The 21117-nt window shown below is 50.2% G+C and overlaps 2 protein-coding genes across 29 annotated transcripts in view; one reads left to right on the top strand and one right to left on the bottom strand.

Annotated features, from left to right (window-relative positions):
- Positions 1–2742: 2742 nt before the first annotated feature.
- C3H3orf18 (chromosome 3 C3orf18 homolog) lies at positions 2743–11872 on the bottom strand. 4 transcript variants are annotated; one of them, XM_040269763.2, is made up of 5 exons: positions 11583–11872; positions 9763–9997; positions 6385–6410; positions 5808–5955; positions 2743–4592 (listed from the first exon to the last, which is right to left on the bottom strand). In XM_040269763.2, the coding sequence occupies exons 2-5, from the start codon at positions 9994–9996 to the stop codon at positions 4512–4514; spliced, it is 489 nt and encodes a 162-aa protein (XP_040125697.2). In that variant the 5' UTR covers position 9997; positions 11583–11872; the 3' UTR covers positions 2743–4511. The 4 variants fall into 4 exon arrangements, with proteins under 4 accessions (XP_040125697.2, XP_021583182.2, XP_021583183.2 ...); XM_021727507.3 differs by having other exon boundaries at positions 9787–10143; XM_021727508.3 differs by having other exon boundaries at positions 9823–10143; positions 11583–11871.
- A 1216-nt stretch (positions 11873–13088) lies between these two features.
- Positions 13089–21117, top strand: part of Hemk1 (HemK methyltransferase 1, mitochondrial release factors N(5)-glutamine) — a 37041-nt gene continuing 29012 nt past the window's right edge. For 4 of the 25 annotated variants that reach the window (XM_078043248.1, XM_078043246.1, XM_078043247.1 and 1 more), the window contains exons 1-8: positions 13103–13548; positions 14372–14450; positions 14539–14914; positions 15380–15471; positions 15790–15883; positions 20107–20316; positions 20614–20678; positions 20957–21006. In XM_078043248.1, coding sequence (XP_077899374.1) covers positions 14684–14914; positions 15380–15471; positions 15790–15883; positions 20107–20316; positions 20614–20678; positions 20957–21006 — 742 coding nt within the window. In that variant the 5' untranslated portion in view covers positions 13103–13548; positions 14372–14450; positions 14539–14683. Of the gene's footprint in view, positions 13562–14371; positions 14451–14538; positions 14915–15374; positions 15472–15789; positions 15884–20106; positions 20317–20410; positions 20679–20956; positions 21007–21117 lie in introns of those variants that run through there. The other 21 variants (XM_078043230.1, XM_078043231.1, XM_078043232.1 and 18 more) reach the window with 19 other exon arrangements.

Raw genomic sequence — 21117 nt, forward strand, 5'->3', positions numbered from 1 at the left:
AGCAAACTATTGCCCAGAGTCACAGAGCCTGGGTTCCCTCTCCCCTTGGTTGGGCTCTCCAAAAGGCAAGAGAGAGTCTAAGATCTCTGCCAACCACAGGCTGAATCTTAGCCTCTATTCTCTAAGTATGGAACTGGCCTGTTTGTTTCTTACCACCTCTTGGAGAATGTTAGATGCTGTCACCTTTCAAGACACTGTGAAGATCAGAATGCAGGGTGAAATTCAGAATGCGGGGTGCTCTGAGCTAATGAATGCTCAGAATCAGTAGTGACTTCAGCAATCACATGCTAGCCCCTCTCTTGCCCCTCGATGCTTCTGCACGCCCAGAAACTCATACTGTGGGGGACACCAGAGAGTCCCCTGTGTGTTTCTCATTGTGCTTTCAAGTTAAATGAAGTGTTGGGCTACCTGGGAATTTGTCTTCAATATGAGAATATGGCTGAGTCTGTGGTCCACTGATTGGAGCTCACTCAGCTTGTCAAGGAAGGCTGTGGTATCCCCTGGGTGAGACCAAAGATGGGCCCACCAGCCTCAGAGAAAACACTGCCTCTCCCCGATCCCCTGCTTGTAGATTCAGGTTCACTAGGAGCCTCAGAACACTCCAGGCCTCCTTTCTTCCACTGATGTCCCAGTACTACCACATGCATGGATCTGATCAGGCTCCCAGAGGTCACCTTTCCAGCTGAACCTGAGGGAGAAGGGGGCCCTGCAAATCTGGGAGTGGGATTTGAGAAGCAAGACTTTCTGCTCTGCCCAGGCCATGGGCTGGGAAAAATGACACTTACCAGACAGCTCTCGGCACCACCTACTCCTCTGCTTCTCCCTCAGACACATTCCTATATGAAGCTAGAGCAAGTCATGGGCTTTTCTCAGCGATTGCAGAGACCATCTCCATTTCTTGTCCCTTCCCTGTATGCTTGCTGCACTTCTTCTAGCTCCCTCAGTAGTGTGTGTGTGTGTGTGTGTGTGTGTGTGTGTGTGTCCAGTATCTCTGGGGGAACTTGATACTCAACCTGATCTGCTCTTGTGGGGTCAGAGCACACAAAGGGGATAGGGGGGCTTCCAAGAATCTCTGGGGTATGTGTGACAAGAGCAGATCAGGCCCCGGTGGGAATGGCATCCTGGTTTTAGTCTTCTTCGTCTTACCTAAGAGTCTCCATGCTCTTCCCTACCTTTCTCCCCTCCCTGCACCTGATGCTCACACACTTCTTGTTCATATCTTGTCACTTCTGGCCTTTCAAGAATATGCTCTCGGGGCTGGGGATGTGGCTCAAGCGGTAACACCCTCGCCTGGCATGCACGAGGCGCTGGGTTCGATCCTCAGCACCACATAAAAATAAAATAAAGATGTTGTGTCCACCGAAAACAGAAAAATAAATATTAAAAAATCTCTCTTTCTCTCTCTCTTAAAAAAAAAAAGAATATGCTCTCGGTGGCCAAAGATGCCCCTATCTGTAGTTGTCCCCCTGTCCTGAACCCTCGGAGGCCAGAGTGGATGAGCATACTAGACCTGCATCTCCTGGGGCTTTACCAGATATCCTTAACCAAGTTCCCTGAAACACTGAGACCTGCTGTTTTCACAGGATAGGGCAGAGTATCTCTCCCCAGTCTCTGAACACCCCCAAGTACATCCTGACCCTTCCTTTTTAATATACCTATAAATATAAAGATATAGACATATGGTAGCATATGCACATTACCCACACACACCCCCTTTATCCTCCATCTAGAATGAAACTCGGTGTGGCTTGGCTCTCTGATGGGCCATGGTGCCAGGCTCACAACAGGGGCTCAGTCACGCCTCTGGAAGAAATCCATACATAGCAAGGTCAGAACGCTATTGGAATTTCTGGGCTCTCCCCCCACGTGAACTTTCCTTTACATTCTGAAGATGTCCTCTGTCTGTTGGTACCAGGCAATGGGATTACTTTATTCAGTTTGACTGAAAGGTGGCACTTCACTATATTAAACAAGGAGAGGGCCTTCCAAATCCACCCTTATGCCACCCGCTGCAAAACCCTGCACTTCATAAGGAGAGGTTTGACTCAGGAAAGTGTTTATGTTGGGTGGGGAAAAATTTCTCTGAGGATCTTAATAAATAGTCAATTTTGGGAGCACTGATGGCAAGCAACTCCATTTCACCTGTCTGACCAGCTGAGGACAGTGAGGAGAGTCCTGGTTACCTCCCTAGGCTTGTGGCCACAAGGGGAACACACTCATCAGAACTTTTCACTCCAATACTTTCAGTCCCACATTCTTTGGAAGATCTGGGAATGTGGGTTTTCCTTTAGGACTGGGAGAAAGAGCTAGAAAAAAAATGGTGGATGGAAGGGAAAAAGATGACTGTGAGGGCACAAGAGATAAGGAAGTGTCCTTTGTCACTACAGAGATGGAGGTCCTGTGTCCATCACCAAGCCAGGATTCCTGTAGGTTCTAAGGTGCCATTCCCCCCCCACCAGCAGGTCCCCTTCCTCCCCTGGTCCCATAAGATCCTGTCCATATAGCCTCTCCACCCCAGGGAGTGGCATTGTGACCCCATTCCACAGTTGAGACACAAGGCCCCAGAACAGCCTTGACTTAGGGCCAGAGCATTTCCTTGGATACATCAGGGAAAACCAACTGGACTGCCACCTCATAGCTGGGATCCAAGTGACTATCCCCAGACCTCCCACAGCCCCTCACCCATCCTGTCCCCTTCTGGGGTTTCACAGCCCAAATGTCACAGGCTTCACGCTCTTCATGTAAACATCTTAATTACATCTTTAATGCTCTCACACATAGAGATGCTGTGAGTTAAATTACAGCTTTGTGCATCCTAAATTACCCGCAGCCTTCCAGTCGTTCAAGTGCTAATGTATTTATAGCATCTAAAAGAGGGAATAAATCCAGAACCTTCCCCATGGGGGCCTCCTAGGCCCTCACTTCCTGACATGTGGCATTCGTCCAATGGAAGATCCATATGTGCCACCCCTGTGTCTCCTCCAACCAGCAGAGGACAGTGATGATGGTGAGGCTGGACATAGGGACATGCCTCTGTGCGTGCTCATGTGTGTATGGGTGCCCAGTGTAGAAAAACTGCCCAGCCCCTGGGGTTTTTCTCTTGCCCAGATGTCTCTGGCATCATCCTGGACTTTCAAAGTTAAGGGGGAGGACAAGTGCAAAGACCCTCTTTTCTACTCCATGAATACCAAGGGGCCCTTCCCATGGATGGGAGTAGGAGAGAAAATTAAAGAATGGACTAGGTTTCTTATGAGGAGTCTGGGAGATCCCATGGGCCCTCTGTAATGTGCATGGACCCTGGGTATGAGCAGCCCTTCTCCTGGCATCTTGCTTACTAGGCAGTTTCAGCTCTATATCTGGGTCTCTCAGGGCCTATAACAGGTGCTGCTCTATGCTGTCCCATGTGAGTAGTTGCCTTCCTTCACCCTAGAGGAATCCCACAAGGCATTCCTTTTCAGGCAGTTAGAACTGTTTCCACTAGCCTATAGCCTATCCCCACTGCCCTCAAACCAAGAGCCTCTCCCTGAATACCATCCCTGATAAAGACAGGGAGCCATTTCCAGAAGCAGGTAAGCACGGCTTTTAGAGCCCATTGAAGAAGTGCAGTAGAGAGTGGAAATCAGCTTTGCTTCCATCTTCCCCTGAGTCCCCAATTACTGAAGGCCAGAGTAGGTGGCCTACCCCAGTGCTCCGCTACGTACCATAGGGGGAGGTTGACTTACAGGGTAGAGCCAACAAAGAGGGTCTCTATTGTGCCCCGCACACATCTGCATGTAGGTCCACTTACGCACATGCATGAAGACTTTCAGCAGGTCTGGGGTCAGCATCCCTCCACATCCATACCCCCAGTTACTTCTCTCTCAGCCTCCTCCATTACTTGGGCCCCAAAGCAGGTGGCTACCCAGGGATAGACCTCACAGACCCTCTGTAATATGGATGGAGGCTGGGCATGAACAGCCCTTCTCCTGGCATCTTGTCCCCTGGGCAGATTCAACTTCATCTGTGGGCCTTTCAGGGACTAAAACAGGTACTGCCCCACCTTGTCCCAGTGAAGTTGGTGGTTGCTTCTTTTCACTCCAGAAGAGGCTCCAAATTTTAAAATACAGATTTCTTCCCAACAGAGAGGAACCACCTCTCCTTTCCCTCTTCCTCTCCCAGAGTATCTCCCCCAATTTCCTCCATATTAGAGAAGCAGACCTTGATGAGAGGGGTGTGACCAGCAGACAATTAAGCCAGCAATGGCTCTTGACCTTCCTGGCATAAAGGATACCCTCTGTGCCAGGTCCGTCAAGTCAGGAGAGATCAGTGGCCAGATGGCTAGGCTGGCCAGGGCCTCTCTTCAAGGCTGGAGAGTCAGCAGGTGGGTCTACAGAATAGCTGGGGCATGGCCCAGCCCCTTCCTGTCTTGTCAGGGCAGGTCCTGAGAATAGGTCTTGACAATCAGGGAGTGGGCAGCTCTGTGGGCACTGTGGCAGGTGTCTCTTTCAGAGGTCCAGGCCTGTCGTGGCCACTCACGCATGGATGGCATTGGCTACGTCGGTAAACACCAGTCGGCTAGGCCTCTGCAGTGGGCCCTGGGAGGGGAGAGCACTCTGCAGAAAGACAGGCAGGGGTATCAGAGACCTTGACCAAGGCCATGTACTATCTGGCCCAGTCACTGCCACCCTCACTTCCTAGTGCTCTGCCTCCTGCCTGGAATGTCCTCCCCTGCAAATTCAGCCTAGAAATTCGACCTGGCTCAGATGACTGCCTCCTCCCCACCCCCCCATAGCCATCCCAGCTTTCCTTTCAGCTTGGCAGCACTTACAGTGGACTCCTGTGCAGGATGAATTATGCATGCATCACCTTCTCCCAGCAGGGGATATCTCACCTCTGCCCCACCCCTTCTCACTCCCAGAACAGGGTCAGGTACAAGGAAGGTGCACAAGAAACAACTGTCAAATGGTCAGTGGTCTCCAGGGCTGGGTAGACCACGATTCTATGTGATTTTTTTGTTTTGTTTTGTAGTACCAGTGATTGAACCCAGGAATGCTCTATCACTGAGCTACATCCCTAACCTTTTTTAAAATTTTGAGCCAGGGTCTCACCTGACTCAGGTGACAGAACTGGAAGTAAAACCAAGTGGTCTCCAGACTCAGCCTGGACTCTTCCTTAAATCCAGGAAGATGCAAAGAGGACAGATGGATTAGGGATGGGCCGAGCCCCTTTATGGTGCTCTGGCCCTTGGAGATTTTGAGGAATCGTAGCAAGTGGTAAGGCATCCCAGTGGCTCTAATAGGATGACTACAGTTATCCATCCCTTTGGATATTGAAGATGAGTTTGGCTGGAATCTCTATTGACCTGTGATCTGTCAGTGACTAGAAATCCAACAGCCTGTTTGAAACTGGCACTGCCTAAGAGTCTGACTCCATCTATAATCTGCTCAGGACCATGCATCCTCAGGAAGCAGAGGAAGTAAAGTTCCCAGTCCTCAATAATCCCTGCCATTAGTCCTTTCCCACTTTTCCAGCTAGTATGTGGAGATGCATAGGACAAGAATTAGAATTTTTCATTTGCAGATGAGGAAAGTAGGCTCAGAGATGCCACTGGGGTTTCCAAGATCCAAGGGCTGTCCCTGTCTTGGCCTTGTGCAGTAAGTTTGTGAATGGCATGGAAAAATTCTATCAGTTTCTGAATAAACCTAGCAAGACCTGTATATCAAATAGCTGCTGCCTGATATCTAGCAGGTGCTGGCAAGCAGTATGTAAAGGATGGAGGGTGGGGTAGAGGAGGCATGGACAGCTGCAGGCTGGGTGTCAGTGCCCACCTTGCCCTGCATGGCCTGCAGGGAGGCGGCGGCCTGCACGGAGGCCGCGTCCCGTCCATGTTCCAACAGCTCCTGCTCCAGTTCATCTTGCTCCTCCGTGGGGTCGAAGTTGTACATGGGCATGAGTTGGTGGCGCAGCTTCTCCAGCCTGGGGGTGGGGGCAGGGGTGCTGGGGGCCGGGCAGGCCCTTGCCCTCCTGCCAGCCCTTTAGGCTCTGCCTCTTGGCCAGCTGAGCCACAGCACACAACCATGTTTAGGGGCCCAAGATTTCCCTTGTAGGCCAGGGAAGCAGGGCAAGAGTAGCCAGGCAGTTGGGTAGAGATAATCCCTTCTTTCTTCCTCTTGTCTCCCACCCTCTATTCCAGGGTTATATATGAATATAGAATCTATTTTCCTGCCCTGTACGTGAGATCTTGATGGAGACCCTCAACCCTCCCTGAGAAGAGGGCCTGACTCTCTGATCAGGGAGAGGGGCCCTCGTGGTGGGGTATTCTTTCTCTTTTCCCACCCATGCCCCCTGGAGCTCAGCCCAGCATTGCCCATAGGCTGGAACTTTAGGTGGCAGTTGGGGAATTACCTCTTCTTCTTCCTGATGTACAAAACCTGTAAGGGAAGGGGCAGTGTCAGATGGTGAGGAAAGTAAGCCCTGACTGACCCAGAAGGCCCTCGGGATGGGGGGACATGTGGAAGCTAAAGGGTGGTGTGGATCCCCATGTCCTCAATGTCCCCATCCCAGTGACATGGACACCCTACATTCATGCCTCTTTTTTAAAAAATTTTTTTGGTACCAGGGATTGAACTCAGGGACACTCAACCACTGAGCCACATCCCCAGCCCTATTTTTTTTTTTTTTTTAGAGACAGGGTATTTTATTTAGAGACAGGGTCTCATTGAGTTGTTCAGCATCTCGCCATTGCTGAGTCTGGCTTTGAACTTGCAATCCTCCTGCCTCAGCCTCCTGAGATGCTGGGATTACAGGAGTGTGCCATGGTGTCTGGATCGTGCCTCCCTTTAATGTTTTTTTGATGCTGACAGGTGGAGACTAGGCCTGCCCTTAGAAACCCAGCCTGGGAAAACTATAGTCACACTGGTGGTGGGGTCCAGGTCTATCATTATTGACTACAGCCCCAGCCATTCAGTGTCTGCTTATGACACCTCAGGGACAAGGAGGGAGGGGAAGACTCCAACACATTCCCCATACTGGATCCAGAACCACATATAGGCAAAAAGAACAGTGGATAGGCAATGGCCAGAGTGTAGAAAAGTGTGGTCCTAGGTAAGGTTCTGGACTGGGTTCCATGGGAGACTCATGTCTTTCAGTGGACAGGGGTCAGAGAAGAGGGCTGAGCTCTAGATGTCAGCCCAGGCTAACCCTTCAGAACTCTGTCACTGAAGGAACATAAGAAAGTTCCGGGTTCTGTCCCCTATGTGCAGACATGAAGGCAAAGTGTTAGGTAGTCAGAAAACATATAGAACATCCCATGCTGGAGCAGGAAACCCTGTACCAAGCACTGAAGAGAGAGACAAAGGGGTGAGACTTGGGAAACCACCCTGGGCAGGGACTCTGGGGACCCCTGCCACCTGCTCTTCCACAAACTGGCAGTTTCACGACTGCTTCTACCTTTAGGAAAGCCACATCCCTAGAGTCTGTCCCAAATCTTCTGTGGCTCCTATGTTCTTTGTAGCCCATTCACAGATTGAATCTGGTTTGTTTCCCAAACTGACCCAAAGCTCCTCCTTAAGGACTCCAAAGACTTAGAAAGAAACTAGAGTGTCCCTTGCTCCCCAATCCCTTCCATAGGTTCATACCGGGTGGGGTGCCCCTTGTTCTCCTATGGGAAGATACAATAGGAGCTTTGAGGCCCACCCTGAGGAAGTGGCTCCAGATGCAGAACTCGCTGCCCCCTTGCCTCAAGGTCCTTGCTCTAATATTTCTCCCTTACCTGTGACCTTTGATTTAGAAGGATCCACAGGATTGGCCAGCTTCCATTCAATCTCCACACCTTTACCCTGTTGGTCTCTTTGCCCACAACTGGTGACATCCACTGCCTTCCCACCTCCACTTCCAAATGTTCCCACCTCTCACTGTCCAGCTGCTTCCTTTGGGAAGTGTTTCTGAAAGTGTTGCCCACACCAAGCACTTTTCACACTCTTGTGTGAAGCACAAGCCTGACACTGACTTGCTCCTTGTTGTACCTATGGCCCAGTTCAGTGCTGGCATGAGGGGAAAGCAAGCAGCACTCAGGGAAACTTCTAGCCCTCTTGTGCCCTGTGTCCATGAGCTGTTTTCTGCCTTCCACAGCTTTTGTCCCACAAGCTTCCTACCTCCCCACCTTTGGCAGGAAGACCATCCACCCTAGGCCTCGGACCAGCAAGTTCCTAGAACAAAATATTTGCCAAGAGTAATAAGGGCAGATTCTAGGCCATTTTGCCCCTGAGGTTAGGGTGCTTAGATCTTCAAAACCATCCTGTGGGTGCCAAGGGGAAACACTGGCATTCTGCCTCACTCTCACCCCAGGAGACCTCTCAGCTCTGGCCTTGCTATTCATGAGCTGCATCCTGGCCATGCTTATTGGCCAGCGTTGTTCCCTGGCAGCAGTCTGGAGCCTGCAGGGCCCATATGGTGACCCTGGTTTAACAGCAGCTCCTGCCAGGCCATGGACGGACCATCCTACCCTTGTTTGTTAGAGCAACAAGCTCCTGAACCTAAGGCCAGCCATCATAGCCTGGAAGGAGCAATGGGCAGAGTACCACCATTGCCAGGCCCTTTGGGGGGCCTCTGGTGATCTCCATTTCCCTGGATTTGCCTTGAATAATTGCCAGTGTTCCCTTAGTGACATTCTGAGGGTCTGTGTATCATTTTTGGGGGTCATTTATAGCCCTCTTGCAGATTACCCCCATTCTGATAAACTACTCAACTCTGTCCCTTCTCATGACATAAGCCAGGTTCCTACCTTGAGTCTCAGCTCTAATGTTGCTTCCCAAGATGTACCTGACCACCCAGCTTAGGTGAAAACCCTTGGGTTTACTTGTTTGGTTTTTGACTGGGGATTGAACCCAAGAGTGTTTTACCACTAAATATTCCCAGCCATTTTTATTTTTATTTTGAGACAGAGTCTTGCTAAGTTGCTGAGGATCTTGTTAAGTTGCTGGGATTGGTCTTGAACTTATATTCTTCCAGACTCAGCTTTCAAAGTTGCGGGAATTACCGACATGCACTACCATGCCCAGCTAAAACTCTTGGTTTTAAATTAATTTCTCATAAGAACCACAGGGCAGAATCTTGTCTCCCCAGACTCTGTTAGGTCCCAAAGGTCTGATCCAGGGCAATTATCCAGTAAATAATTGCCAAGTGAATGAATGAATAAACATACTACCAATAATGTGACAAGCCCAGAGCATTCCCCCCAACTTTACACCCACAATCCCAGGCACCTTCTTGTCTCTACCCCTGCTGAAACCCATATAACAATTTGCCCCATTGCCCAGCTTACTGCTCACAGAACCTCCTTGCCTCCAAATTCTGACTCTTAGGACCCTCCATATGGAACTTCTCCCTCCCCCAATCCTGTGTGGCCTTCATGGAGTATCTCAAAATACGTATTTTCCAGAGTGTTTTCTGGGTCTTCCAACCCGAAGAATTATCTCTCGGTCTCTAGCCCCAGTGGACAAATCTTATGGGGAGGGGGAAATAAGGATTGCATTATCATTAATGGAATTTAAAAAAAAAATTTTAGTTTAGTCAATGGACCATTATTTTATTTATTTATATGTGGTACTGAGAATTGAACCCAGTGCCTCACACATGCTAGGCAAGTGCTCTACCACTGAGCCACAACCCCAGCCCCACATTAATGGAAAATTGACTTCTGATTAGATTTTCTATTCTAAATACTGACTGCCTTCCCCCAATGGAGGGCCTTCTGGGCCAGCCCCAGCCTGCCCCAGCTCTCACCATGGCCACAGTCAAGCCAATCACCGTGATGATCCCAAAGGACAGAAGCATGGTACCCACGCCAGCCGTGCCATCAGCCACATCAGGGATTCTGGTGTCATTGAAGCTTGTGGCTTCTGGGCTGAGGGTGGTGGTCTCAGAAGTGGGCCCATCAGTGGCAGGCTCTAGGTCAGGTTCAGTGGTAGGTGGGTGGCTATTGAGCCAGCCCCGAGCAGACAGGATCCTGGAGTTCATGCTGATGTTGAGAGACTGCCTGTGGTCAGTCAACCTGCCCATTCACTTCTGACATCAGTAGTACCCCAGCCTATGGCTCCCAACACCCGTGGTGGCCACCTGAATAGCCACCTCCTTGATAAAGGAAGCCCCCTTCTTCGGTGGGTGCTGGAAAGGAAGAATAAACACATGAGGCTAAGGACAGGGGTGTGGCAGTGAGATGAAGTGCCTCTAGGTTCTGAAGACACTGGGAAAATAAAGATTTGAGGGCGGTTCAGGGACACAAAGACACATGCTTTATATACCTATGGTTCCCATGTAGATTTAGAAACATGAAAATGAAGTCTGTGGGTACAATGATCATAGCAATCATGCCTGGGAGATAGGAAAGATATCAGGAAGATTTGAAAGAAAAGGTCCCTCCCCTATGCAATAACACCCCTCATTTCTCCCACTTCCACCTCTTCACTCCCTACCCTCATATCTCTCTGTAGCTTTTTTCTTCCCTGGAGGAAAAAACTTACCTAGGAGTCATATAGGCCTGTCCTTGAATCCTGTCTAGGCTCAGCCATTTAGTGGATAATCCCAGACAAGTCACTCTACCTCTGTGCCTCAGTTTTCCTAAGCCTAATATCCCCACAGTATTGCAGGGTTACTGAAATGCCAGAATGAACAAGTCCCTAGAAAAGACTTAGTTCAGCACAAGCCATGTTTACAGTGAGCACCCAGTAGAGATTCCACCTTTTCTTTTGTTCTAACCCAGTCAGGAGGCAGGGAGGCACAGAAGCTACTGGATTCAGAGAGCGGTGTGGTCCAGGCTGTGTGCCTGAAGTGGGGGTGGGGGCAAATGTGGGGAGACCAGGAGACGGGAAATAGAGGCATGGTTTTTCTGCAGGCTTTAGGGTCCTTGGATGCCCCCCCTTCCCTCATAGGGGAACTGGGTGCTGGTGGGAACAAAGGAGGAAGGCAAGGGGAGATTATCTTCAGAAGTAGGGATGGAGCTCCCACTTTGAAGCATCTCCCTTGTGCCTTCCCTCCTCCTCTGGGAGCAGAGATTTTCCCAGCCCAGAAAGACAGTGTGGGAAGGGGTCCCAGCCATTCTGCAGACCTAGAGGAGGGATTCCTAGCTCATGACTGCATCCCTGTTGTACTTATGGGTACATTTGTGTGTGTGCGTGCATGTGTGTGAGTGTGTGTACCCACATCCATGCTGCACCCTTAGGAAAGGACAAGGCTGGCAGAGGGACATGAGTGGGGTAGACTCATCTCTCTCTGCCCTCTCTCTCCAGTTATGCTAGGTAAGGAGTCTATTCTTAGCTCTGTCACTGACCCTAGGCATGACCTTGGGCTAGACCCTTAACTTGCTCTGGGGCTCTCCTCCCATCCAGAGGAGAGAAGATGCCCTGCTGACCACTTTCTGGGCCTGCCTTGGGGTCCAAAGGGGAAGGAGAAAAAACGGAGTGAAAGGGGTCTGCGCCTGACCTCTGAGAACCCTCATGCCATTCTCCTCTAGGTCCCTCAGTCCTCCCTGCCTCAATTCCCATGCCCGCCTCCGCAACCCAGTGATTTTTCCATTCTTGCACAGAATGAGAGACCTCAGCACTTACTTAATCCTCTCCGGGGCGCCGAGCTCAGTCAGAGAGGATAGGGGTGGTGGCAGCGGGCGGGAGACCGGGCGAGGGGAACATCTAGGCCCTGCGTGGGGGCGACAGTTCGACCCCAGGTCGGCGCTCCCTGCACGCTCAGAGCTGCTGGCCGGGCCGGCTACCTTGCATGGTGGGCAGCTGCAAGCACCAGCTCTGTCAGTCTAGGCTGGGGTGGGCAGGGCCGGGACCCAGGGCGGGGGTGGGGCCAGGCCAAGCAGCCTCAGGGGATCAGCGAAGCTTCAGTGCCTAGCCTTCCGGCCCTCTCCGCGCCCCCGGACTCTGATTGGCTGCCAGGCCTAGAGCCCGTCCAGCATTGGCCTGCTCGCCTGTCTCTCGGATATGACTCCTCCCTAAAGCGGGAGCCGGGAGCCCGGAGCCAGGTAGCTAGCAATTCTCTGAGACCACCCCTCACTCTGGTGGCCTACGCCGACATCCGGCAGGGGACCAAGGGTGACCAGGCCTTTCCTGGGCCACAACTCGGGCTCCTGAGGGCAGCTCCAACTTCACCGGGACACACTCGGGCCCCAAAACGCAGACGTACGGAGGAGGCTTAGAGAGAGCACTGGAGTTGGAGTTCTTTGGGCTTGAGTTAACTCTAACAGGACCCTTTGCCGTGTGACCTTGAGCAAGCTGCTTCCCCTCCTTGTGTCTCGGCTTCCTATTAACTTGCTCTGGGGGCTCTAGAGTGAGGACTCTGGTTAAATGACTCCAACCACCGGCGGGTGGAATTTTTATCTGGGTGGTATTTATTGGGTACCCCAACGCAGGCAAGTCTACCTATATCTCACAATACCTGAAATCCACAGCACGATCACTGCAAGAAGCCCTTAGATATCCTCTAATGCAATGGCTTTCAAAGGAGTTTATGGAGGGGCTGGGGCTGTGGTTCAGTGGTAGAGCGCTTGCCTAGCATGTGTGAGGCACTGGGTTCGATCCTCAGCACCACATATAAATAAATAAATAAAGATCCATCAACCACTAAAAAAAAAAAATGTTTGTTTATTTGTTTTTTAAAAAAGGAGTTTATGGGGATCACGGGGTAGCTAGGTATAAATGCAGGTGCCTGTGGCTCCTCGGGGAGCCACGCGTTTAATAGTAGAGTGTTAATAGAGATCTAATTAGTATATTCTGGTAGGAGGTGTATTTCGTGAGACACTGCCATGAATTTTATAGAAAGAGAAACTGAGATCCAGAGAGGTCTAGGCGTCTGCACCAAGCTTCGTGAGTTGCTAATAGAATTAGAATTCGAACCCAGTTCTCTGGAGTTCTGCTTTTTCAGCCCCCTGCTCCAAATCCTACTAGCGAGAGAGAGAAGGTCAGGAGTGGCCCTGGGGTCCGGTCACTACTGAATCTCGCCCCGGGTCATCACCCTCAGCCAGGTACGGAATACTGGGATCCGTTGGGAATACTGGAACCCACTATTCCACACTGAATACACAGTGAACCACACCTTGTCTCCGCCCACAGAGTATGTGAAACCACGCCCCTTGACATCGGGCCCGCGCCGGAACCTAAGTTAGTTGGTGACACGACCCGCTCCCGCCTGCTCCTCGCCAGCCAGGTCCGTAAACGCCTGCTCCAGTCTCTCACGGTAGGCTGGATCCACATCCTTGCCGTGACCTTAAGGAACACCTGCCAGTCTGGGCCGCTAGGGTGCACCCCACATACGTCTCCGGACTTTCCCGCCCATGGAGCCTTGGGCGTGGAGTTCACAGTATCCGGAGGAACTCGGAGACGTTAGGAACGCTGAAGCTGAGTGACAAAGTCTGCCCGAGCCTTTTTTTGCCTGCGCCGACCCGGAAACTGGGTATCCGAAGGAACACGCTGAAGGCTACGCACGTCCGGAAACCGATACCGAGTGGTTTTCCCCAGGCCGGTGGGTGGGTAGGCGAGCAGCCCCGAGTGGGTGGAACAGCCCCTCTGGCAGGTGTGCACTATAGGTGGGGACCATGGTGTGTGCGCCTGGATTGCAACACCCTTGAGACCTGACCAGTCCCACCCGACTTAGTGCAGATGGAGAAGCAGACTTGTAGAGAGGCAGCCTTTTCGGGGTCATTATTAATAATGCCCATGCGGAGCTGGGCAGCAGGCTGTGCCCCATACTTAAATCTTTGGTTACTCCAGGGGCAGCGCATAGGTGGAGAGTTGCCTCTAGTGCGGCAGACCCAGATTCCTGTCCTGCTCGGGACAGTTCCTAGCTGGGTGACGTTGGGAAGGTTGCTTTTGCTTCCCTTCCTGGAGCCTGCTTGTCTTTGAGGATGTAGCAATTAGAAGGTGCTCGGTAAAAGCAAGTTTGGACCTTATTCTGTCTGAAAGTAAAGGGACCGCTGATTTAAGCCCTCAGCTAAACTTGTTTGTGAACATTTAAATATAAAATTGTCAATTTTTTTACCTAGCTATTTATGCTAACATCTGGGATTATGGGTTAAATTAGAGGGAAACTTTCGGTTCAATGACAGGAAGTACCAAATGTCACAAGCAAATCTCCTAAACCAGGCAGGCAGTCTCCCACTTATAACATTAGTTAAAGCTTGTAACATGGAGCCCTTGCTGTGTGATAAGCTGGTGCAGGTTCTTGACATTCATGGACGAGTGCACTTCTCACTGTGGGGTTATTTCTCCCACTTTATGGATGAGGAAACTGAAAATCAGAAATAATGACTTGCCCAAGGTCACACATGCTAGGAGAAGACACAGATCTGTCCTACCTCCAAACCCATTTTGTGACCCACCACTAGCCTATTTATTAGCAGGGACAGCTACTGGTTCAGCTCACTTCACCTGAAAATGTGAAGAGAACAACTGTCTAAGACAAGAAGAGTCTAATAGGTAGGTAAGAGTCAAAATGGAGTTAACGCAGAGTAAGAGCATGCCCTTTTTCAGGCAACTTTTGATTCTCCTGTCTTTTCCCCCTAAGGTGGTACCCACATCTGAGGACCAGAACCATTTTGGGGAGCCAAAGCCAGTGACTTCTCTACTTCCCTCTCCTAGCACCTACCTCACCTGACATTTTAAGGAAGACTTGGAAACTGGGAGCACTCCAGGCAGCTTTTCCCCAAGCCATGAAGCTTTGGGCCCGAATGCTATGGGCCCTCCTTTCTGGCCCTGGGGGAAGGAGGGGAGGCATCCCATGCTTGGCCTTCAGCTCCTGGCAGTCCCACCCACCTCTGGCTGGGCTGTTGAGTCCCATAGGGTTGGTCAGCCACTGGACAAGGGTGTTTGAGAAGAGAGGCATTCCAGAAGCCAGAGAATCCAGTGAATACATCGTGGCCCATGTCCTCGGAGCCAAAACAGTTAAGTACAGTATTGTCAGGAGGGCAGGAAGAGGGATGAAGAGGAGCTCTATGAAAGAGACATTGGGCTTTTTTCTTTACCATGAGCATTTAACTAAAGCTGATGGGATTTTTCTTTTCAATTTTCTTTCATTGTAGATGAATACAGTATCTATATTTTATTTATTTATTCATTCATTTATTTTATTTATTTATGTTTATGTGGTGCTGAGGATCAAACCCAGTGCCTCACATGTACTGAGCAAGCTCTCTACAACCCAAATTCCTGATTGGATTTTTTCTGAATAAATGTCTTAGGCAGATACTTATTCATTTATCCAACAAACTATTAAAACATGCAGCTGGCACTAGTAATTTGGGGGAGACTAAGGTGACCAGCACTGGACACACAGGCATTGTCCACATAACCTGGATTTGGGCCCCTAGATCAGGAAAGCCAGCTACTCACATTCTCTGTTAGTACAGTTTCAGAACCTGAAGCCAGTACTTTGGACACAGCCCCTGACTCCTCAGCAACTGCAGTGTATCCAGGTTCTGTGTAGCCGCCGATTGCAGAGGTGAGTGCCCAAGGGTGAGACCTGAGGACTCTATATGGGTAGCAGGGGTCCAGCCTCCCCTAGCCCCACCAAGTTCATGGTTAGGGAAGAAGAAAGCATCAAAGAACTAGGTAGGTATTGGGATGATGAAGTAGCAAGAGGGAGCCATGTAGTAAATAGGAAGAAGAAAGAGAGGACAGGTCTAGGCTAGGTATCCCAGGGCACTGGGTTATGGCTCTGCCTGACAGCTTTGACTACAAGTGCTATTTATTCTTCAACACAAGCATGGTCCTATTTGTCTTGGCTCTGGTGCTGACCACCTAATTTCCCCCTCTGTAGGGTACCTGTGCAGTACATCCTTGGGGAGTGGGACTTTCGGGGGCTTAGTCTGAAGATGGTGCCCCCAGTATTCATTCCTCGGCCAGAAACAGAGGTGAGTGAGTGTTCTTCCAGGACAGGATAGAATAGGGATGACTAGGGTTCATAGTATTTGTCTTGCCCAAGATGTCCTCCAGGGGGTGCTGGTGTCCCATGACAGCCATTCTCAGGGGCAGTGCTCTTCTAGACATGGGTCTCCTTGCTGGCTGTGTTGGCCAAACCAAGAAGATAGAGGACTCCTTGTTGATCCCCTTGACTCTTCACATTCCAAGCCATCACCCCAGGTCCCAGAGCTGGCTGCATCCCAGAGTGCTCCAAGAAGTGCTGTTCAAGTGCTTGCCTATTTCTGTAGGAGCTATCCTATGGGCCCATGGACCACCTAACCCATGGGAATCAAATGCCCTCTAGCAGTTTCCTAGGTGGCATGGGGGAGGTAGAGAGGGTTCTAGCTGGATGCTCATAGGAAGGTCTCTGGCCCCTCTGGGCCCAGATAATGAGAAGATTGGGCCTTCTGACCAGTGGATCTGTGGCTTAGAGGACCTCTTGGGTCCACTGTCTTGACAGGTAATCACCTATATCCATTCTTCAAATTACTCAAACTGGGAATATGTGCTACAGACAAGCTGTCCCTTGGTAAGGTACTCTGATACTGGGAGAGATGGTTTTTGTGATCCTTCTTGGACATCTCTGTTACTTTGTGGATGGCAGAGCAAGTAGTCTGAGAGAGTAGATATAGGGTGGAGCAGGCCTGGGTGGGGCCTGGTGGGCAAGCCAGAGGATACCAAATTCTTATAAGGGTTGTTTCTATAAAAGTATCTAGCCACAAACATTCCTGGGAAAGGTCAGGATCCTTTCACTTGCCCTAGATAGAGTCCCAGAGGAAACCCTCCCGCCTCCCCACTCTCGAAGCCTCTGTCTCTCAGTCAAAGAAAGCTTTATCCCTCACCTCTACATCATATGGTTTGGAGATAGGATCCTTGCCTTACTTCCCAGTGTCAGGGCAGAGGCAGTAGGAAATCTGAGGCCTTGATGGAGTCACATGGCTTTTAAAGGAGGGGGATATGGGGGTAGTTCTAAGACTTCTTGACCCTTTACATAGGTGTATTCCATCTAGGATTGGCATGACCCAAGGTGGGTTGCAGAGTCCTGGAGCAGGATGTAGCCTATCACCTGCAGGTTTTGGCTTCCCCAAACATTTAGCTTCTGGCTAGGAGGTTACTTGCCATCCCCTGAAGCTGCCAAGGGTCAGAGAATGGGAGTGTATCTATCATGGTAACCTTTGAATCCCCTCAGAATTGACACCAGCTCTGTGTTCTGGGATTTGAGTGAAGAGTATGAACTTCTAGCTTCCATTTGGTCCCCCTTTCTTGGTTGAGTGTGGACCAGGAGCATAGCTTTACTACAAGAGGTGAGGAAGAAGGGAGATGCTGTGGTTGGAAGGCAAGGTCGTTGTCTCGTTGTAGACATTTCTGAGAATTCACCAGGTTTGCCACACTGGGGCAGGGTGCCTTACCAAGAACTCAAGAGGACGTGGCCTGTGGCAGGGCATGGGGAAAATGAGTGCAGGGGAGGGATCATGGTGTCTGTATTCTTTCCATCCATTGAAGGGTGGTTTCTGATGATGGGTGATGAAGTCTGAAAAGCAAGATTGCAAGTGCCTTATGGCCTAATGAGTTGAGTTTTCCCTGGGGGCGATAAGGTAACTGAGTTTCCCATGTGGCAATATGTACAGTAGGAAACCCAAGGCTGGGGTGTGAGCCATCTGGCCTTGTCTGATGTGGCGAGGCAGTATGGGGTGTGGGAGGCTCAGTGCTTTTTCTATGATTGGTTTTGGGGGGCAATGCCTCCTTCCTGGGGCTCTCCCACTAGAGATATGATCCTAATGGAGCGTCCTCAGGTCCTGCCAAATTCTTAGGCCAACCTACGCATGTGAGTGCAGTGGTTCCAGGCAGAGCCAACAACAGCCTGCTTCTTGCCTCCTTTCTATATGTCTCTATCCCTCTATCTCACCATGTTCTTGAATTCTTCCCATGTTCACCTGGAGGAGATATCCTAGGGCTGTGACCAGCTCATCTTTCAGCCTCCCCCAAAGAAGGTCTATACTTTTGGGGAAGAAGAAGTTTCTAGATTTCCTGCTGGTTCCTTGGATACTTGGCTTCTCTCTGTGCCCCTCCAGATGGCCCTATAACCAAAATGAGGTTCCTATGGTCTAGAGTGGAAAGGAGAGCAACAGGCCACTAGTGGCCAGTCTGCCAGCCTTGCACCCTACCCCGTTCACATAGGTGTCTGAGGTTGTGGGTCTTACAGATAGCTGGTCAGTGTAGCTGGATGAGGGGTCATCCATTAGCCACAGTGGGCTGTCTGTGGTCAGCAAACCAAAAGAGGCTCAGGCCCCTCACAAATCTCCATCACCCTTCCAGCCTTTCAGCATGTGGCCTCACCACAGTCTCTCAACCACAGCCCTGGAGTGCACACTCTGTACCAGTTGAAACCTATGTACTCAGCTTGCTAAGAGCACTGCAGTGGTCCCTAGCCATGCCTAGCACAGGACCAGTGAATGGAAAACTTCCTGTTGGAGCTGGGCTCTCTAAGCTGAAGGCAATGACTTTTTTTTTTTTTTCTGCCTACTTTAAACTTGTTATTTTTTTTTTCTGCCTACTTTAAACTTGTTATTTTTGGAATGGATAAGTTTTGCTACTGAGGTATCTCAGTAGCAAAAATAAAAAAATAAAAAAACATCTTATCCAGGAAGGATAAGATACTTTTTGGGACTCAGCATGACCAACTTATAAGGCTAATGAGTGATCTGGAGCTTTTTGTTCCTTTGGACCTAAATGATCACATTGGAGGTTTAGGAGGACCTGGGGGTATAAGACTTGAAGCGTGGCTTCCCCAGGCCAAGGAAAGCTTATCTAGCACTTGGAAAGCAGCCAGGGGACACCACTGCAGGCCAAGCCCTGCCAGTATGGATAAGACTCCAGGTCTTCCCATCATGGAGTCTGGTGAAAGACAAACCCCATCCTTGATCCTAGACGAGGATGGGGAAAGTTAGGGTGGAAAGAACCTGGCTAGGAGCTGAGAAAGCTTTCTGGAGAAGTTGGGCTTCTCTTCTGATAAGAGAAGGACCCACATGCTTGTCCCTTCTCTCTTTCCTCCAGTTTCCTGAGCCAGTCTTGCCCAGGAGCTGAAATCACAGGAGTTTTAAGTCTCTTGTGGGGCTCTTCTGCCCACATTTAAAGGGGTACCTTTGAGTAGGAGCTACACTGTCCTTTCTTTGCTCTATGCCTGGCTATGCAGGACCCCTACTGTTGATTGGAAATGTTTCAGCCATAGGATAGCAACAGCTGTCTACCCCTTGCCCCATCCTATGTCAGCTTGCTTACACTGTCTCTTAAGGCAGCAGATGGTGAGTTGAAACCTTCTTTTTTCCTAAGTGATTATATCTTAAAGTGTCCTCCTACTGCTAAGGTGGGTACAGTAAAGTCAGTCACCTCCTCCCACACACATACCCTTTATCCCACGCTCTTTATACCACAACTCCTTTCAGATATGTCCTTACTCTACAGGGGGAATTTCCTTTTGATCTTTGGTGTAGAGCCTCCCTAGGGGCCTCCCAGAAGCTGGGGATACCCCAGCCCCTGATTCTCTTTCTCTTTCTTTCCCTTTCTTTTTTACTTGCTTGCTTATACTTGAACCCAGAGCATTTTGCATGTTAGGCAAATGCTCTACCACTGAGATGCATCCCCTGCCTCTTGATCTTGATTGCTATGAGCCATAGGCCATGCTCCAGGAGAAGCCTTGATCCTTGGGCTTCAGTTTCCTTATGGGCCAGTTGTGAGGATCTAACAGATTAATACAGGGAAAGCTTTGGGAGCAGGGCCAGGCACACAGGGAGTGGCCAGGAGGCATCAGGCATGGATCTTTGCATTTCTGTGATCACAAAATGGGAGGATGTCTGTAGAGTGGTTCGCTGAGGTTTATTGTGCACTTCCTGTGTGTACAGGATCAATGTTTCATGAACATGACTTGGTTTAATCCTTACCACAGTCCCATGAAGAGGGTTATCCTCTACTGTGCTGAATTTTATAGATGAGGGAGGGTTACCCAACAGTCACACACATCCTGGCCATTACAGACCAATCCTTGCTGAGGATAGCCAAGTTGCTATTGTCTCAGTAACTGACCTGAGGCATGAAGATGCAGGGTGACCAACCCATGCCCGCATCTGACATAAAGTTCAATCTGACTTTGCTCGGTCTTCTTTCTATATTCACACAGGCACTAACTGCTTGGGTGTCTTTGCCAAGTTGGCAGGTTGGCACCAACTCTGATCCAGGCCCCTCTGCCTCACAGGAACTTGTTGAATGGGTACTAGAGGAGGTGGCCCAGAGGCCCAATGTGGTAGAAGCCCAAGGTGGTCCCCTCATTCTGGAGGTGGGCTGTGGATCAGGAGCCATCTCCCTCAGCCTACTGAGCCAACTCCCTCAGGTAAGCCCTCTCTATATCCCTTGCCTTACTCTGGTCAGACTGGGAGTGATACACACTGTCCCTCCCTTTGGTCCTTCCCACATCTCTTTGCTAGAAGCACGTGAGGGAAAGGATAGGAGGATTGTTTCCAGCCCAGCATGGTCACAGCCTCTAACTCTCATCCCCATCTGTTTGGGTAGATCCTGGCCAGAGAGGAAAAAGCTGTTAAGTATTTCCCTTCTCTTCTGGTGGGAGATGCTGGTGATTGGACCTGGCATCTCCCAACACTCTGTTTCCCATCATTTGTTCTTGGGGCAGAGCCAAGTCATTGCTGTGGATAAAGAGGAAGCTGCCATCAATCTGACCTATGAGAATGCTCAGAGGTAAGTAGACTGGGACAGCCAGAGGGTCAGCATAGGGGAGTTGGATTTTGGGGCATGAACTTGACTCTTATTCAAATATCAAACCCACTGAAGTCTGATGTCTGCTCCCAAGGAAGGAGATGCAATACGGGTGGCCTGGCATGGGTTCCACAGGGTGTGAATGGATGCTGAACACTGAATATTTGCTGGTTCATGAAAGGTTCACTATCCTTTCTGATCCTTGTAGCCAAGGGTTGAGATCTGCCACCTGTACTCACCCCACCTCCCCATCTCTTCAGGCTTCGGTTGCAGAACAGGATTCAGATCATCCCCTTTGATGTGACCTCAGGTACTCTCTCCCACCCATCTTCCTTGGAGTGGGGATCCTGAATACAGGGGATTCTGGGTGGATGAGGCACCCTGTTGGGAGAGGGTTACCCAACAGTCACATATACCCTGG

Source organism: Ictidomys tridecemlineatus, chromosome 3 (assembly GCF_052094955.1).
Source record: "Ictidomys tridecemlineatus isolate mIctTri1 chromosome 3, mIctTri1.hap1, whole genome shotgun sequence".
NCBI classification, from domain to species: domain Eukaryota; kingdom Metazoa; phylum Chordata; class Mammalia; order Rodentia; family Sciuridae; genus Ictidomys; species Ictidomys tridecemlineatus.

Excerpts from the sequence above, each read along its gene's own strand:
- C3H3orf18 (XM_021727506.3), bottom strand. The coding sequence starts at position 10,038 with ATGGGCAGGTTGACTGACCACAGGCAGTCTCTCAACATCAGCATGAAC. Across the intron at positions 6,411-9,762 it reads TTGGCTTGACTGTGGCCATG|GTTTTGTACATCAGGAAGAA; the intron begins GTGAGAGCTGGG and ends CTTCCCTTACAG. Across the intron at positions 4,593-5,807 it reads TGCAGGCCATGCAGGGCAAG|AGTGCTCTCCCCTCCCAGGG; the intron begins GTGGGCACTGAC and ends GTCTTTCTGCAG.